The sequence below is a fragment of the Trichoplusia ni genome, chromosome 16 (genome assembly GCF_003590095.1).
Source record: "Trichoplusia ni isolate ovarian cell line Hi5 chromosome 16, tn1, whole genome shotgun sequence".
Lineage (NCBI taxonomy): Eukaryota > Metazoa > Arthropoda > Insecta > Lepidoptera > Noctuidae > Trichoplusia > Trichoplusia ni.
Genome location: NC_039493.1, coordinates 5,966,978 through 5,986,185, shown reverse-complemented (window position 1 = coordinate 5,986,185; position 19,208 = coordinate 5,966,978). Strand labels below are relative to the sequence as shown.

Sequence of the window (19,208 nt, the reverse complement as noted above, 5' to 3'; positions counted from 1 at the left end):
AACTATGAACTCGCCACCATTTTCACATTTATGTGAGAATTAAACGTACATAGGTAAACTGTTGGCTATTAATAGTGGTGTGATGACGGATTCTAGTACGATGCAATGTCACGAACGTTTCGTACAAGGGCGAGTGCGCGGTACATCCGCTATCTATGTAGCTACGGCTGCCTTGCTTATAGTCAATATACTATTGTCATCGATTCGTCATATTCAGCTATCTTATAATGAAAATTTATTTATTTATAACCATTATAAAAAATACATAACGTACTTAGTTACATAGAAACGAAGGTATAAACAACCGCGAAGGAATCTAAATCCATTGAACTGTAGGAACGTGGACGGATATCGATCTTCATTCTTTTACTAGAACCTGGGGTCAGATAAGGACAAAATAGGATTCATTAAGGGTTAAAAATAACGAAGGACTTTAAATTGATTTAGAGAAATAACGACGCAGTCGTTGAGTACTTTCAAAAGAGTTGCTATGTTGTTTATGAATTGTTGTGACTTAGTGAGAAAGGAAATTCCCAAGATGAACAATCCGACAAAATTTTATCAATTAAATATTTATTTGCCTGTTATCCGTATCTTAAGACCTACAGATAAAAAACTTAATCGTATGTTTACTTGTCTATGTAGATTATTTTCCTTTCACTGAATAAAATTTATCAAATTCACTGGCTGATTTTCTTGCCCATTATTTATTAAATTACATTCACTAATCTCAAGTTCAATGGCTTTATTCGTCGATTTGGTATTAACAGACACGGAAGTGGCCTGTTAAGTATACATACAGTACTTCGACTCATTTACTTAATTAATAAACCAATTTATTTATCGATAATGAGTATTTTGTATTTAAATATGTCCGATATTGAAAATAACTGAAAACTTTGCTTTGATAAAGCAATGAGTAACATAAAGATAGATTTTTTTAATCCCTTATGCCTTTTATGTGGTACGTTATCGAGCAGTGGCGAATTTACAAACACACACACGCACACCTAAAACGAACCGATGACGTATCGACCTTTCCTAAATGAAATTATTATAACACTTGCGTAAACACGTTTCCTAAGTGTTATCGTTTTCCAATGGCTGGAAAAAGAACTGTCATTGTACTGATCGTGAGTGTTCTTCCCCTTACTGAATTTCCAATGACTGTGCTATGCTTAAAAGAATAGGAATATTTTCAAATTTTATCCAATTGTCATTCATCCATCGGCCATTATAAATAGCAGAATCGGGCCCTGTTTTCAAAAACGGCCACGCGAGCAACCATTCAATTGATTAACCTTGTCGGCTTCGATGGTTCTGTAATTAATATTGATGTATTATCTTAGAAAAGTTTGAAACATAGCGGGTCATTAGACTGACAGGCGCGACCGTTTCACTGAGATTAGTGTCTACCTTGCTAAAATTCGTGTGCAAGAACAACTGCACGCAAGTTGTAATTACAGTTGACTCTTACCGGCCAGTCATTTTTTCAGGGATGGATGATAAAAATGAAAACAAGATTACGATTGTTATCCATAACTTAAAATTAATATATTATGTAGAAAGTGGACCTGTCATTTGTCAACTACATTGCGTTTTTCTTTTTAATTAAATTAATGTTTAGTGTACAATTTTAGTGTCATATTGTCAGGCGTCAAAGGAAAACAAAATGATATTGAAGAAATTATAATGTTATCTTATCAGGCCAGTCAGGTAGAGCTAATTGAAGATATTATTATAAGGATAGTCGACAAAATGTACCGACCCTTACCAACTTATATGACGTGTGATTCGATAATTTATTTACTCGGTCTAAAAGAATTATGTATTGTATTACGAAGTTAAGTTAAAATATGTATTGATAAATTTATAAACGTATATTTTCCGTTGCTTGATTTTTCCTTTTGTTATGAAGAACACTGGTTGTTAACGAATTAAAATAATATGGCAGGAAAAACCTTACATTTTATAAAATATTTTATAAATAAAATTCTCGTGTCACAATGTTACTATGATTAATTAGTCATAGACACATGAAATGTTTACACTTTACAATACAATAAAGTTTCTTATGAGCTTTTTAATTATTTTGCATAAATATATACCTACTTAGCTAAAACGGAGCAGCAGCATTAAAATTCTAAAATTCAGATTTAAAATTCTGTAATTCCACGATTTCTCTTTCTTACTTTTACAGTAATTAATATTAATAAGTTTAAATTCTTTATGTACGGTTTACGTAACATTAAGAACTTTTCACACAAATTATATAAGAATATTGAACATGTATCTAATATTAAATTTATGATATAAATGGAAAAGGTTTTAAAACCGATCTGAGGGTCTTCCAACACCATCGCTGCACCACTTTAACACTATGCCGTTGTTGCAAAGAGTCGCCGCTCAACATCGCGTAGAGTTTTGTCACGCTTCCACAATGCCAGAATATTTTTATGATATATCGCACCTGAAGGATGCCTAATGTATGGGATTGCAGGGTGAACACATCGAAGCCTTCTATGAAAAGACTGAGTAAAAAGCACAGAGATAAGCATATAGATTTTCCTCTATGCTATTTTCATTCGAATTTCGGACCCAGCCTTAACCTTACTAAACGTCTTTTAACTCTTAACTTAGCTATAATAAGAAGTGAGTTAACTTAAAAAAGTGAAAGGTTCGACACAGTGTTTTGATCTCTTCAAGGTCCAAACTTGTGGTCCAAACAATGAATGGAGTGCGTAATCGCTTTTACAGCGGTAGTCGGTCAGATTTCTTAAGACAAAGCAGCTTACCAACAGTCAAATTTAGGTCGCTATTGTCATTTAAGAAGACATAAATGATAGGTAGGTAAACCCAGGTGGTTTTTATCTGCCACTACCTCTTAATCATGGCAGTTACAATCGTGGTAGGTACTTGCGTCCACTTATCTTGGCAGGTTCATTGGCTTTGTGATCCGTCATCGGCAACATAAACATACAATTATTAGCACTTCCTTTTTGCCCGTGGTATCATTAGGTTCAGTAGTAGCTTGACCTACTATTTTCTTAATATCTCTCGTACCTATTGTTTCGTTCTTGTTCCCTTCTCATATAAGCCCGTATTCTTTACTATCTATAACAAGTCTCCTTTACTAATCGGAGGTTTAAAGGTTTAATTGTATCATTCATTATTCGATCACTGAAATAAATACATATATTTTAAGTCTTCAGATAATTTGTTCAAGATTAGATAGTAAGCGATGTTTTAGTATTCAATAACATCGATTTTCACAAGATGCCTGTCTTATTGTTTGGTTTAAATGGCCGCGGCATTTCGTTCCGCTAATTTCCACAATACCAAAGAGGTTATAAATAATGCGACGAATAACTGAAACATGGATTAATATCCGTTGCGTTTTGGTTTTAGTACAACATATTAACTTACTTAATTCTTAAAATAAAAGATGGGGGTTAAGTAATTCCGGACGAAATTATTTGATGTCGTTATTTACAGAGCTATCTAACTTTATTAGGTACCAACCTAGTTACAACGAAACTATTTTCTCATGCGTGGAATAAAATGTATAAGCTACGTATTCACCTATTCAAGTACTTATGATTGCGTAGAAATCGCAGACTGTTGATTGTACAACGAATCGCATAACACATTGAATTTTAATCGTTGCGTTTCTGTGTCAGACGGTAATAAGTTTTAAATTATTATACTCTATAACTCTACTGAATGAAGTCTACTTATTATGTAGAAATTTACCCAGCCGGAGTTGCCAGTCTTCAGTAGCTACACGCTGAATTAATTAACAGTTGTTACACTTAAGATAGTATGACGTCAGACACACTGTTTTTATTTAAGTATGTAATCGCTCTAATTGATAAGAGCTACCTATTAAACTTATCGATAGCGTTTTTGGAGCACTTACTTACTAACTAAACAGTTTCCTTTTAGTCTTGTGTATATATTTTATTGTACCTAGAGTGTATTTTTGTTATTATTATTTAAGATGTTACAGTCATTAAGTAATCGTCTTAGTAGAGCGTTGAGGCTACAGCCTTTCACGTCATTATACAGAACATTCTAAAACAGTATCGTATGAAATCCATTATCCATAGCCTTTAGTTTAATAAGCTCATCTTAAAAATGCACACAAAGCACGTCGACCGCATAATATTATACGCGTATTAGTCAGGTTTATACCGTAAACCGAGGCTTGTTATTCAACTTGATAATGTAACCAAATAGACACTCGAGATGACGTCTGTTTTCCGCGTTGTGAATCATTCACGCGTAGGTGTTTTAAAATAAACTATATTCATTTTTATTAATTAAGCATACTTTAAATTGCACTGTTTTTCTTTCTCGAGTCAGTGACGTGACATAATTATTATGACGCAAATTATATTTTGGATTATTGAAAGGTTCGATTGTCAAAACAGTTTTCATAGTTTTGCAAACTAATGTAAAAAAAGAAAACTTGTAATGTCTAATCACTGATTCGAATTAAAAAAAACTGCGTTATACATTCAATCATGACAAATAAACATTAAAATAGTAGTAAATAGCCCACACAGCCCACTTGGTAAATGGTAACACTTGCATATTTTTTCTTTGGGTCAGCTGTGATGGTGATTTTCAGACGCAGTTTGTTGTTTTTAGAACGTACTTACGCGTCGCTCTCATTTTTCTATATTTGCAGATCTGTCTTTAGTCATTGCCACTGTAAGGTCGTTCCAAGACGATTGATTACGATGCATTTGTCTAGACAATTGTTTATTTTTCTTTAGATAAACGCCTATGTGGTATAAAGCCTTTATATATGTGTGTACCTATATTATGTACTTACCTATAGGTATTCATTTGACAGTCTTATTTATGTTCTTCTTTGCTGTATTGCCGGTTTAAATTAGCAACTGTTATTTACTAACGAATTTGTATAGTTTGTATCGAGGAACAATTTGTGTTTCCATAATCGTCATTGTCATTCCACACTTCAAAAGACCAAGGAATCTGAGAACTCTAACAATCTGGTTAATAATGTATCTAATAGGGGATTATTGTTGTACGCTATCTATGGGCATATTGTTATCTTTATTATGTTTAAAATGTCAATGAGATTCTAATTCAAATTAGTTTTTATTTCCCATATCAAAATATATGCTAACCTAATGTGTTTAAAATTCACAAAACATAAAATTGATAACAATCACCGGCTAGTGTGAGATAAAATTCAAATTGATCTTGATATGCCTGTCCGCGACTATCATTTAAATGTATTATTTTGTAAATAACACACTAATATGAAACTTGAATATCTGAAAATGATGAAGACACGAATGTTTTACTAAGCTTTAATATGTTGTTATACTTATTTGAACTTTATTAACTTGTTAGTTATTGATCGCGGTCTTTTTGCACTACTGCATTGTATAATATTGTGTGTATAATATAGCTTATAAATTCTATAATATATATTGTTTTGTACGATATTTTTGTTTGATTTTAAACCAATACTACAGCCAATTCCCCTAAAATTATTAAGCATTATAGTTCATTTTATTGAACGAATTTGCAATTCGTATATTGGATAATGCTTAAAATAATACGAATAGTGCCAATTTAATCCAATTGCCATTCATTCATCGGCCATTGTAAGTAGCAGAACTTGGGCCCAGGATCTTGAAAGTGTCCAGTCCCTAGGCCCAATGTAAAACATAAACTCGGAAAATAAAAACTTCTTGATTTACATTACTTCTAATATGATTATATTTTTAGTATATTCTTAGATTGAATCAGAACCTAAAATAATACTTACATAAGAAGAATTGCCATGCGTTTATAATAAGAGCAAAATAGAAAATCGAGAGTTGCTTGTTTGTCGACCTCACAATTCTTGGGAATAGTTATAGTAAGTTACGTACTGTATATTATTATACATATCTATTAATATGGTAGACAGTGCTTATATCTTGATTGATATGTATAGTTTGTAATACTTATACAATATATTAAATGAGCTATGTATACACAGCTAATTCAATAGATTGCAATAATGATTATTATATTTATTATCTACACGTGACTTGTTAAACTATCTTTAAAATTCGCATGCATTTTGTCAAAATATTCACAATTTTTTTTCCTTGTAAATACCCTACAATTTTATCAACCGTATACGTTAGTGCTAGTGATAATGCAATTTATTTCTTAAACTGTTAGCGCCCTCTATTGTTGACAACACTACCTAAAGTTTTCTGATTTTCCAGTTTCGATCCTTGGTAAAATATCGTGTCACATCGTGTCGAAAAACGAGATCAATTAACAACACAACGTGCAGCACAATTTACTTTGTTAACAGCGCCATCTAGCGATAATCAATTAACTACCCGTTAGTCTTTGTTTTCCGTTCCTGATGAAAACGATATAATACACTGTGATGCTATCAATGGGCTTCATAAATATGAATCTCATCTCTGTATTTCAGGATTTTATATATCTGCAGATGTTACAACAGAAATACTGAGAAAGTACAATATACCGTTGCTACTGTCATGATTTGTTAGATAGTTGGGCCGGCTAAGATGGTGTGTATGAACACACATTGTCGGCTGTCGCTCATTAGCGTAAAAGGTCTCTTTGCATTAAAGGCGTATTTTATCTTATTGAAGTGATATAATTCTACAGGCTAGGAAAGAGACTGCCTGCTTGATTTCCAGTTTTTCCTGCATACATGGGTTAACTCAAATATTAGCTAACAGAAACTACAAATGGGTAGTTGTATCACTTCATCTGCCATCTCTTAAATTATACAATATCCTTTACTTACATAACGTCAAATAACTACGTTTTAAAGCTTATTTAAATGCAAAAAAATGGATAATGCTTTTTCATGTAAAAAAAGGAAAAATCGACTTATAAAAAAGGTTTTATTGTTCATATAAATTAATATTTAACAAAGGTGTTGATGTACATAACTAATGGAGTGATAAGATCTATGCTAATATTGTATGTTGTTCCGAGCAAACTGGATGAGAAATTGTTTTTATCATAATTCCATCAGAAAAATAATTATTTATTTAATTGACTATTATATTTACTCATACTTAAATGAGTATCAATAACGAGAGTTATAAATAAAATAAAACACATATTCGAAATTTATTGTAAATTTAAATACTGCTGACTCATGCATACCCACATCAGAAATGTTTACCACCTGGATAATCAGTCACGGCTGCCAACCTTACAAAACATACAACATTAGCATATACCTAATTTATTAACTACAACTACCTAATGAGCCTTTTTGGGCTTGGATAGCTTTTCGTATTTGCTCTTTGATGAGAACCAGAGTCCGAAGGGAATGGCTAAGGATGGCAGGGTCATGACTGCGAAGGCTGCCCAGTCGAGAATGTGAGAGGAGAACTTGCGGTCGTAGTCCTTGAAAGCAACAATGGCGCCCTCGCCAGGAGAGCTGCTGATGGAGAATTGGACCTGGAAAATTAATAGTTGGTATAAGTAACTTTTCAATTATTACAGTAGGTAGATAGTAGGTAGGTTAGGTATGGAAGCTGTTAAGAAAAAGTTAAAGCTATTTCTTATTATTATTTGTTTTGTGATAAACCATACTCTAAAATAGCCTCAAATTATATTAAAAAGTATTGTGAACCAAAATACATTTAATAGAAACAGTATCAGGAATAAATAAAGTGCGATCTTGGACACAGATTTTGCTAAGATAGCTAGCTTGCTGGCAAATTTGATGCCATTAATACTTTAGTTGAAATATTTTAGAATGCAGGAGTTTATGAAATTACGAAAATATTATTTTATGGATTACTAGTTCTTAGTTTATTATTCTCAGTTTTCCTTGTTTAATTCTCAAAACTATATTTTAGGCCACATAGATCATGCTATCAATTGTGGTACAGTCATTTGAGTTTTAAGAATTTCAAACATACACTCAAATTATACAATTGTAATATTGTTTAGTTATGGTACCTAGCCTTAAGGTTTAATGACCAAGAAATATGCTTATATTTATATGTTGCAGGTTTACCAAAATCTTAAGGAATGATAAATATGCCTGTATTATAGGATGTGTGATTATGTCTTGTATTAATGAATATAAAATCATTGAAAGTTGGAGAGAACTCAACTTTTGTTAAATTCAACCTTTTGTAATCCAGTTTGATTGTCCAACAGAACAAGTGTTTATTATAATTTATAAATAAATAGAACTTCATAATGTGGGTTTCCAATTGTAAATGTACATCTTGTCAGTGGTTATTTTCTATAGCTTGGTTTTCAAAGTGTAATAACATAGTATCAGTTATCAGCTGTAATTCTATATAGCTTAAGCATTAAAATTAAATTGAAATTATTATAAATTTTCAATAAGAATTTCTTATCATCTATTGTTTCTGTGTTGGACAATCATTTGGTTTTAACATAGCAAATAAAAATCTGCCCATCAGATCAAGTATGAGGTGAAAGTTCCTATAACATTTTTAACTAATATCTAGAGTTTCATACACTGGTATAGCAGAAGCATATGCTTACAGTTACAGCAGTCATGATCTAGATAACTTGATCCACAATCATAAAGTGAAAGTAGTCAACTCACCTCAGTGGCGTCTTCAGTAGCTTTGTATGAGACTTCAGCAGAAGAGAAGTTGAAGTATCCGTATCTTGAAGACCTGACTGTTACTACGTGAGAGACGTTGGTCTGAGGCGGTATCCTGTCGATCTGCGCCGACAACTGTCCACCGACAACTTGGAAGACTTCGGGGTGAAAACCATTGTCGACCAGCTTAACATCCACAGCGGGCGCTGTGCCGACGTTGAACAATGTGTATTTCACCAGAATATCCATATTTTCAACTAGATATTTGTTCAGCACTTGCTTTGAAACAAGTAACCTCGCAATCGCTGGTTCATCTTCTGCTGTCACCGCAGTGGCGATGATAAGGATCAGGGATAGTAGTTTAGCACTCATTGTGTCTGGAAATTGAAAATTTAGACTTCAGTTGATGCACAAAAATAGGTTGCAGATGGGAAGTATTCCAACACGATAATTTTGAATGAAAACAATACGCCTTTATGCAGCTTAAGTTATAAACACTTTGTAAATGATTGGATTTTGATTTAAGTTTGAAGATTATAAGTTCTTACCTTATTTTACGCTTATTATTAAACAACTAAAAGGCGAACTCAGTCCAGTGCAGCAGACGATCGGTGACAGACGTTCGTACGTGGCTGACGTTTCACTCCACGCAGTCAAAATGATTGCCAGGAACAAAATCTTTTTACAGTTATTTCAGCGTTCATTTATAAAAAATAAAATGTGTTCGTTTTATATCATTAGGTATTTTATAATGTAAGGTTTATATTATACAATAGGTAGAATACCATATCTATTTCTATTTATCTCGTAAAGTAATATAAAATACATTATTTTGTACAAGTAAAAATGTTTTTCGAGAATGCATTTTAGCAACAACTGTCAAAAAATACGTGTTTGTTTTCTCGGAGGTCGAGAAATTTATAAAATGGGTTTCTAGGGAAATCCGGTGTAAGAAGCAAATATTTATGTATTTAGTAGTGCAGTGGTATAATTTTAATTAGCTGTAATAAAAACTATGACAGAGAAGGAAGATGCTACCAATCAACCCGAAAAAGAACCATTAGATGACGAAGCCCTAGAAAAGTGCGTTTTTTAATCTTATTTCCATATTTCCGGTATTTAGTAAATGAAACACTTTTTTAAGTCTATTTTTAACAATACAATAGTGGTAGTTTCCATGTTTTACAACAGATTTTTGACCTAAGTAACCACATATTGCTGATATTTCAAAATGAAATACATATACAAGTATTATGAATTTGTAATTTGATGTATTTTAAAGTCAAATGTTACTTCATACGCTGTTCATGGTCCAATACTACTTCTGTTCTGATAATTATTAGATAGCTCTTTAAACCAAGATATTATTATATCTATACTATGCAAGCTAAGTAACTGCTGGTTACTGATTAATGAAAACAATCTAATAAGAATTCACAAATCTTTACACAAAATTAAATTGTAGCACATATGTTTGTCTTTCCAAATATAAATAGGTGTGAAGTATGATAAAATGGGATCCACAATTATTAATCAATATTGTTATTGGACCCTTTTTGAAGTGACAAGTATGGTACTGTAGTGTTTGGTATGACACTGCATAATATATATTCTCTTAAAGGTGTATTATCTGAATACTCATTATTATTGGAGATTAATAAATAAAAAAAATGTTTTTGTCTATCATAAGTTCTACAACTTTTCCCTGAGAATACACACATATTTTAATATACTAATTCAATTGCTTTCCGTTTTCTTTACTTTCATGGAAATCTATCACAACATGTTTGGTCAATAGATTTTTTGGTTATTCATACTTAACACTCAAAAGTATTAGTAAATTATTAACTAATATTAGTTAGCATGTTAAAGTACGATCAATTTTTTTGTCGTCTCATAGTCCTGATAATATGCCCTTATTTTGTTTCACATTATAAATATTAAGTTTCTACTGTGTTTTGTATGCAGTTAAAGCCAATATAGAATTATTAATCAAATAAAAATTCAAAGGTGTTATTAAGTACACTAATATATTATTTACTATATTATCATCATATGGAGCATCAATTGTAATTTTACTTTTATATCAGTGCAGGGTGCTGCTTTCCATACTATGAATAGTAGCAGTATTAATAATAAAAAAAAAATACATGTTTATTTATATTGACAGGCTAGCAGTTGAGGAGCTGCTGCGGGAAGCTGTGCAAGGTGCTGCCAGAGCCGAAATTGTGGGACCCTCCGGTTGGATCAAAGCTCCGCAACAAAAGACTAACAAGCGTTTCTTAGTGAACACTTTGAGGAATGCTGTAACCTCTAACAAATATCACTCGCGGCCACGCCGACACTCGCACAAATCGCCGAACCGGGAAAAACATCCAGAACCCTCCATTAAAAAAGACAGATCTAAAAGAAAACATTAAAATGGAGGAATATAATATTAATGATGTTTTAAAAAATATATTTAATGTTAATGAACCAAACTGGAAACCTTCAGAGAAAATTACTCTTGTGTCCAAAGAAATAGAACAATTGAAAAATGATTTAAGAACTCATTTGGCAGCTTCTAAGTATGATATATATGACGTGCTAGAGGAGAGCACAGAATTATGTCAGGAAACTCAAAGATTATCTATAGACTTGGAAGCATTGCGGCGAGACATCGATTATGATACCATGTCAGATATTGTCAAATCTCTTGCAAAACGTGACCAACTGACCAAAGAACTAGAATCGGTAAATTATGCTATAAACATAGTTTACGATGTTATGCAATGCGGGAGGTATGTGAAAGAGTTTGATGACGGCCGGGAAGCGCAGAGCTTCACCAGAGCGGTGGAAGCGGTGTACGACCTGCTGCAGTATGTGGAGGTGCCTGCAGATGGATTTAAGAATTTAGATATTTATACTAATACGAAGCATACCGCCCAATTAATATGGGACAGTTTGCTCCATGATCTGTATGCTGAATGGACCCGTATGGTCGTGTGGAACCTCAAGGTCAGCCCTCGGAAAACAGTTGCCACCATCATGTTAAGTATTGATGATAACATGGTCACTGTAGACATTCTTAATGCGCTCGACAGAAGCAAAAAGCTGAGTGAAAAAGTATCGGAGTTTGCTCAGTTTCTACTGAAAGAGGTCCTAATACCTATAATCCATAGTGATTGTACAGTCTACGACGAAACTGACGAACTGATGACCGTTACGATAATGCACAAGCCTAATTTTAAACCACAGTATGATGCTGTAATATCAAACTTAAGATTACTATTTCACTACTTGAATAATAAGTTAAATGTTGATTTTAAGAGAGACACTACAATAATGAGGATTATAGGCAGCGAAATTAGCGCTGAGTTCATTGACATCATTGTGAAGAATTGCCTGATTGATACCATACCCAACAACATTCACGATCTACAGAGTTATGGTCGGATCACGTCCGAGATTGAAGATTTCCAGAATTTCTTAGTGTTGGTCAAGTTCTTCACTGAGAAGTGCACTATACTGCATTATGTAAACAACATTGATGTTCTATTTGCAAGCAAGTCAAGCCAGTTCTTTTTGGAGACTGCTAGAGAAATTATGTTGAAGGATTTGAGTGTGACGATGTCTATTGGGGTGGAGAGCGTGCATGACGAAGATTTGCAAGTGAAACCAAGTGACCAATATTATGATGCGCTGACTATTCTTGATACAACACTGCCGAAAAGTTTGTTCTTCTTTCCGAGGTGTATGATATCGAAGTCAGCGCAGGAGCTGTTAGACCTGGTGTACGTGATGATGGAGCAGGCCGTGCAGTGTTCGGACGTGGTGTGCAAGAAGCTTTACAATACCACCAGACTTGTGTTCGAGCTGTACGATGCAGTGGTTCCATATCATCACGAAAACTACCTACAAACCATTCCTCAGTATGTTGGTGAGTAAACCGTATTTTTAATGTTACTTTATGCAGCTCGCCAGTCATTTTTCTAATTCACAGTCGTCTTCCACTTTTACGTAACTCCGTATCATGTCTAGAACAGTTTTTTTTTGAACCCTCATTAAAGCAACGAAAACTCAGCCACCGACCGTGAACAAACGATACGCGGTTTATTGTATTGCCAAACATTCACTTTTCCTTACACGCCTAATAGGCATTACATCATTGCGCTACTTAGATGGCAAGACAACTTTCTCGTTTCATGTTCCCAGAGAGCCTTCACAGGCTGCTAACATCCTTGACGCTCTCAGTTTCACTAAACTAAGTAAAATTCTTTCCCAGCCCTCTTCCACAACAACTGCATGTACTTGGCACACAACCTGCAGACGTTCGGCGACAAGTGGCTGACGCTGATGATCGGGCGCGAGCTGGACTACCCCATCAGCTTCGTGGACCTGGTGCAGAAGATGCGCGACCTCGGCTACCAGCACCTCACCATACACATGCAGCAGCAGAGGAAGCAGATATTAGATAATATTCGATCTTCAGGTAAAATAATGCATGTGGTTGGATGATTTTTTTAAGAATGGACTTAACCCGCATTTTGTGGAAATCATTTCAACCCCTGTGGTTGTTTTGTTACTTTCATCGTAAATCCTGGCTGGATGAAACCAACCACCGAAACAATTACACTACACAACTTAGTGTGACCGCTCATTTTATTTATTTCGGTAGTTCGGTACCTATATATAAAATAATATTTTATGATGTCATATTGCCTTCCTCTAACTATTAAAGCGAAAGTGTTTATTGAAGTGAAATACGGCATACATGTATAAGCGTGGGCATGGCGTTATGCAGCTTTGCCGCAACTACAGCCACCTACAGTGATGTCTATATTTTTAAGCAAAATAAAATGTTTTTCGACATATTTTATTGTAAATCTTTTTCTTCAGATCTAAACTGCATCGTGGTGAAGGACGAGTTGAGTGACAACGCTGAAGCGGCTGTCAGGCAGTGCCTTCGTCAACTACATTTACTAAAGAATGTCTGGATTGGAGTGTTCCCCAGTAACGTCTTCACCAGGTATTAAGCATTTTATGAACCCAAATAATCAATAAAGCTAGGAATATATATTAAGAAGGAATGTTTATAAAATTCCAAAAGTATCCAACGTCGAGTTTTCCGTTTAATTTTGTTCTTTAGCTGTGCGAATTTATCATACTTATTTTTGTAGATGTAACATGGCAATTTTTAATGTTTTTAGGCTGATGGCAACTCTAGTCAACATGTTCTTGGACGAGCTGATTCACCGGGTGTGCACAGTGGAGGACATTTCCATGGAGATGGCAACACAGCTCACTGAGATGTACACCATCGTTGTACAGAAAGCTCCGCATTTATTCCAGGTATTATTTGCATATAATAATTTTAGTCTTATGCTCTACAAGACAGGCACGTTTTGTTTTAATGAATTATTAAAAATCAATAAGATTTTCCAAAAAACAGCATAATTCAAATAAAAGCTTATTCTAACACCTCGGTGTCATCTAATTGATCTCAATTTCTTTTTTCAGTGTCTGGATGACATTGAGATACATGTGAAATCCTGGATCAAACTTCAAGAGCTTATCTTCGTCCTGGGTGGTTCCCTCAAAGACATAGAGAACCACTGGAAGGATGGCACCGGCCCCCTAGCCGTCCACTTCACTCATGAAGAACTACGTAGTCTGATCAAAGCCCTGTTCCAAAACACGCAGATGCGCGCCAATTTACTCTCTAAAATAAAGTAATTTCACATACATTTTCAATGTCAATATCTCATATTCGGTGTTAAATAGTTTTATGTGTCAGTTCATTAACGGTATAAACAGTTTGTGTAAGATTGATGTTCAATTCACAAAGTTAAATTGTAATTAATTGTATTATCCGATTAAATGTGTACGGAAGCATAACAAAACAATACTCAATTGTTTTTTTATACTCTTTTCAACAAATTATTTTGTTTCTTCTTTTGTTTTCTTGGATTTTTTACCCTTTATATTCATCCCATACGACAATCTAATGTTATGAACGCTAAAGTTTTAATGATTGGACGTTGGTAACTCTGACAATCAATCGCTTAGACAAATATTGATTTATTGATAGAATTTGGTATGGACTGTAGACTTAATACAGATAGACAGTACTTTTCGCCGTAATATTATCAACAACATATAAAAATTATAATAAAATACATTTTCAATGAAATAAAATTTAATGTAATCTCATCTAACCTTTTCTACGTAAAATGGATTTTATGTGGCTGTCAATGTCAAATTCTCGAAAGATGTTGTTTTTGCAATAACCTCAAGAAATTACACAGAATTCAAAATTATTTATAAAAAATGTTCTAATTTGCATAAAAAATGAATTCTGTAAGAGTGATATTAAAAAATAGAATCTCAAGTGTAGTTAGTACTCGCTGCTATGCAACAACAAAAAAGAAAATTCCAGATCCGGATGAAGAAGAATCGCTTCCAAGTAATTAACTATATTTTAATGCGTAATACCAATTTATAATAATGCAATATTCATAATTAATAAATACATATTTTATTTTTACTATGGTGTAAGCAATGATGCAATTAATGGGTAAACAGCTCTATTAGCCTTGATGCGGTACTTGGTTAAAAGTTGGAAAACATTCCAAAAAATCACCCTCAGATTACATATTAATTAATTGAATCTAATTATTACAATACATTAATAAATTAAAGCACTCAAAACTCAGTCCATAAATATTTAACTACATATATAAATACAATTTGAATTGAGTAAAGCTTAACGTTGATCATATTTACGCCTATTAACATTATTATTTTGTAGTATTCCAATACCCCGTCAGTAAGAGTTCTGACCGCCGAATGTATGTATGGGGCCTGGCGGAGACGGGAGCTCTCGGCATCCACATACCGCGGGGGAAGAAAGGCCGCAAACAGTACAGGAGAGATTTCACGCATTGCTGGTACCCTATGCGATCCACTTTTGCTGAGAGGTTTGATGTAAGTTATTAAAAGTTATATTGTAGTTGGTATATAAAGATTTTGCAAAGATGGCCTGTTGTTTAGGCACCAACCAAAGACATTTCAGACGCCGAGGTCACTAACTTACTTTCCTTATAAAATGTAAAAGAAAAATAAATGAGAATAGCAAGAAGGCGCAGACGAACTGTCAAGTGTCAACACTTTCTCGTTTTTTCTGTTTGTCCCGCCCGTTTTTCACCATAGATCTTCCTCTACATTGTAGATAGCAGAAGTAGCAGCAGGTTACGGGTTCACAGTGGCTGCCATAAAGACGGACGGCCAACACAAAGTGTTCGGCACTGGCATCAACACGGACTCGCAGATCGGCTACCACGCGCCGCGCGCAGGACATCCGCTTGAACTACTGCTGAGTCCAGCACCCATATACCTCCCTTATAAGTCTTTGGAAACTAAGGTGTGTACATGACGAACACAGTGGAGACATTCTAGAATGTGTTTAAATTTAGAATTTCATTTTCTTCTATTTTAAATTACACACAGATACTTTTTCAAGTCGAATAGTTCACTTGCCACACCATGCATCGTCGCTTCAACTGTTGATTCAATGTCATAATTAAACAACTATAACAAATATATGAATGAGGATAAATTTTAAATACTATATGACTATGTTTTTGGTTATAATGTAGACTTGTACGTATTCTTCAGGTCATAGGCCTATCAGCAGGTCGCGCGCACACGGCAGTCCTAACAGACAATGAAGGCGTATTCACACTGGGTAACAATGCGTACGGCCAGTGCGGCCGAAAGATCAACTCGAACGAAGAGTACAAAGGCAGCATGGTGTCACACAACATTAAGAAGTTGAATAAGGAGAAACTTGTCGATGTATGCTGCGGTCAAGACCATACGTAAGTACACGTTAAACAAAGCTTTGGACTGCAAGCACACAAAAAGAGACTTTATTTCATATCAGTAAGGTATGTTTTTGTACATATACCCACCATTTACTGTAATTGTTTCAGTTTATTCTTAACAGAGGGTGGGAAAGTGTACTCTTGCGGATGGGGCGCCGACGGACAAACGGGGCTCGGAACATTCGAGAACCAGGCGTATCCTGCGCCCGTACAAGGAGACATCACATCTGAGAAGATTGTGAAAGTTGCCTCTACTGGTGACTGTGTATTAGCGCTAAATGGTGAGTTTTGTTATATGTCACACTCCTAACTGCAGAATGGTGAACCCACTATTATAAGGTCATGTAATAATAAGCTAATGGTCATGGAGCAAACCCGAAATTCCTCATGCAAGCGTAAAACTTCGGTAAATTGAATCTTCAAGTCATAGATTATGACTTCGACATTATTTCGACAGTTTTGGTAAATATACTAGTGTAGAATTTAAATTACGAATTAAAACAAAAGTTGTTGCTCTATGAATCAAAATACCAGGCGGTCTTTATTATACGAATGGTGCGATAGCAATTTTCTTTGCTTTTAAACAATGACGATAACTTGACTTTACAGATCAAGGCGAGCTGTTCGGCTGGGGAAATTCGGAATACGGCCAAGTACCCATGAAGAATCCTTCACAGCAAGTAAACATGTCGTATGCACTGCTTGAGCTTACTAAGGGATTAGGCAAGATCACAGACATCGCGGCCGGAGGATCGTTTTGTTTGATTGTTAATGGTAAGTCTCATCTTTTGAACTGTAGTACAGAAAAATACATCTAAAAATAATCCTAACTAGAAATATATCATAGAATTTATATTTTGTTATTTCAGAGGCAGGTGACGCATTTGTCTGGGGATACGGTCTGCTAGGCTTGGGTCCAAACGTTCAGACTTGTCCGAAACCAAAACAGATACCACCGGCGCTATTCGGACGTAACGAGTTCAACCCCAACTGTTCGGTTAAGAAGGTTGCTTGTGGAATAGGCCATTTAGCTGCCATCACAAATAATGGAGACCTCTACATGTGGGGCCGGAATAGACAAGGCTGTCTCGGACTAGGACATCTCAAAGACCAGTATTTCCCCCTCAAAGTGGCTATAGGAGCTCATGTACTAAAAGTGTCATGTAGTGTAGACCATTCTGTAGCTGTATGTAAGCCATTTGTGTAATTTAATAAGACTGTTAGCTAATAAATTATATTATTATAGTAAGTTATTGTTTTATTAAAATTTTTGAACTGATGAAGAGACCTGCATTTTCGTTGTTATTGCTTCTGCATAAGCCATAGATGTTAATGACATCAAGAGAATTTTAACTATAAACAAATAATTATTTCAAATATTAAACAATCCCCAAAAACTACACTTGTCCTTGTTTATTAAGCACACCATCTAGCTCTGCCATCCATTAGTTCAACTATTGTGTATTGCTAAAATACACAATTGCAAAATTTTTTATAGACCCCTGAGAGAAAACTGATAAACAATGGTATATAAGTATTTATACATCCATTGGTCATATGAAATAGTTAAAGTAAAACAATTATTTGATTTCATTAGAAAAAATGACTAATAAAGGCATTTATTGAAATATACACTTATCTAAAGTTATTGCTACTTAAAAGTATATTACAAAGCTATAGTTATAAAATCTATCAGAACACACAGCTATACACACATGTTTCATCAACTTTTCTAGTGTCCTTTGTATTTTATTGAATTGTATATTGAAAGGAGGAACTCTCAAGTGTTGATGAGTTCCTCCATTCAATACCACATGGACTATTGCTTGCATTCATCGTGAAACGGCTCCAGGGTTCGGAAGTCTCGCCATGCAGGAGGCAACAGGGAGGTGTGGTGCAGGTGGCTACCACACCTCTTGCATGGTTCACTGAAGAGATTCACGTAACTATGCAACCATGTCATGAATGAACGCACAGCCAGCTCCGGTAGAGTAGGAGAGTAGAAATGTAACATGGCTGCATGGGCATTCTCAGTCACTTTCCGGAAGACATGGTGCCGGGACTCAGTCCACAGGTCTAAGGTTTCACCATAGCCTTTCACCATGACCCACTCCATGAGAAGCCCTTTGAAGGCCACCACAGCCTTCAGTACATGACTGAGGTTTATCTGCACTACTGCATTGCTTGCAAATGGTCTAGATATTGTTATCTTCATGTCACTGTATGACCTATCTATGTTGTTGATTACATTATCGACTTGCAGTGGCGCAACGTTGTGGTTGCTCTGTAATTTCCCGCGTCGTTTAGTGCTTCCAGAGTTGATATATGATCGTTTGAGCGAGTTCTGACTGAGCAGCGTGTGTGCAAACGAACTGTATTCGTGGATCTTGTCCGTCCATTTGTAACTGTTTACTAGCTGCGTGTAGAGCGCTTGCCGGTCTTGAGTGGTTTCTTGGCTGAGATATGTCGTTGTGCCCAAGTTAAAAGGGGCTGTAGGTATGGGCAGCCCATTCACTGTTTGCTCCAAGTCTCGCAAGTTTATGTTTACGTTGTTCAGAAGTTCTTGAAGCTCTAAAAGAAACTTATCTTTGCCATCTTCGCCGTGGTCAGCCCGCAGACCATTGGAAAGGGTCTCAAATACGTGACTGACACTCGATCGTAGCACTCGCAGCGAGTTTAGTGCAGAGTTCAATGGTTCTACACTCATTGTCTGATTCATTGTG

At 35.0% G+C, this 19,208-nt stretch overlaps 5 protein-coding genes across 5 annotated transcripts; 3 read left to right on the top strand and 2 right to left on the bottom strand.

Moving 5' to 3' along the window:
- Window positions 1-6,901: 6,901 nt before the first annotated feature.
- Window positions 6,902-9,277, bottom strand: LOC113502129 (translocon-associated protein subunit beta). The gene is made up of 3 exons (XM_026883509.1): window positions 9,169-9,277; window positions 8,621-8,997; window positions 6,902-7,488 (listed from the first exon to the last, which is right to left on the bottom strand). Exons 2-3 carry the CDS (start codon window positions 8,990-8,992, stop codon window positions 7,288-7,290), a joined length of 573 nt encoding a protein of 190 aa, XP_026739310.1. The 5' UTR covers window positions 8,993-8,997; window positions 9,169-9,277; the 3' UTR covers window positions 6,902-7,287.
- A 207-nt stretch (window positions 9,278-9,484) lies between these two features.
- On the top strand, window positions 9,485-14,507 carry LOC113501726 (centromere/kinetochore protein zw10 homolog). Its single transcript, XM_026882929.1, has 6 exons — window positions 9,485-9,703; window positions 10,791-12,539; window positions 12,885-13,091; window positions 13,499-13,628; window positions 13,810-13,951; window positions 14,120-14,507. The coding sequence occupies exons 2-6, from the start codon at window positions 11,042-11,044 to the stop codon at window positions 14,333-14,335; spliced, it is 2,193 nt and encodes a 730-aa protein (XP_026738730.1). The 5' UTR covers window positions 9,485-9,703; window positions 10,791-11,041; the 3' UTR covers window positions 14,336-14,507.
- On the top strand, window positions 9,636-11,040 carry LOC113502093 (protein POLR1D-like). Its single transcript, XM_026883474.1, has 2 exons — window positions 9,636-9,703; window positions 10,791-11,040. Exons 1-2 carry the CDS (start codon window positions 9,636-9,638, stop codon window positions 11,038-11,040), a joined length of 318 nt encoding a protein of 105 aa, XP_026739275.1.
- A 335-nt stretch (window positions 14,508-14,842) lies between the features above and the next one.
- Window positions 14,843-17,732, top strand: LOC113501727 (RCC1-like G exchanging factor-like protein). The gene is made up of 7 exons (XM_026882930.1): window positions 14,843-15,065; window positions 15,411-15,586; window positions 15,831-16,022; window positions 16,277-16,479; window positions 16,594-16,766; window positions 17,095-17,259; window positions 17,355-17,732. Exons 1-7 carry the CDS (start codon window positions 14,951-14,953, stop codon window positions 17,690-17,692), a joined length of 1,362 nt encoding a protein of 453 aa, XP_026738731.1. The 5' UTR covers window positions 14,843-14,950; the 3' UTR covers window positions 17,693-17,732.
- Window positions 17,733-18,068: 336 nt separating this feature from the next.
- On the bottom strand, window positions 18,069-19,208 carry LOC113501728 (mediator of RNA polymerase II transcription subunit 27). Its single transcript, XM_026882931.1, has one exon. The coding sequence runs from the start codon at window positions 19,202-19,204 to the stop codon at window positions 18,305-18,307; it is 900 nt and encodes a 299-aa protein (XP_026738732.1). The 5' UTR covers window positions 19,205-19,208; the 3' UTR covers window positions 18,069-18,304.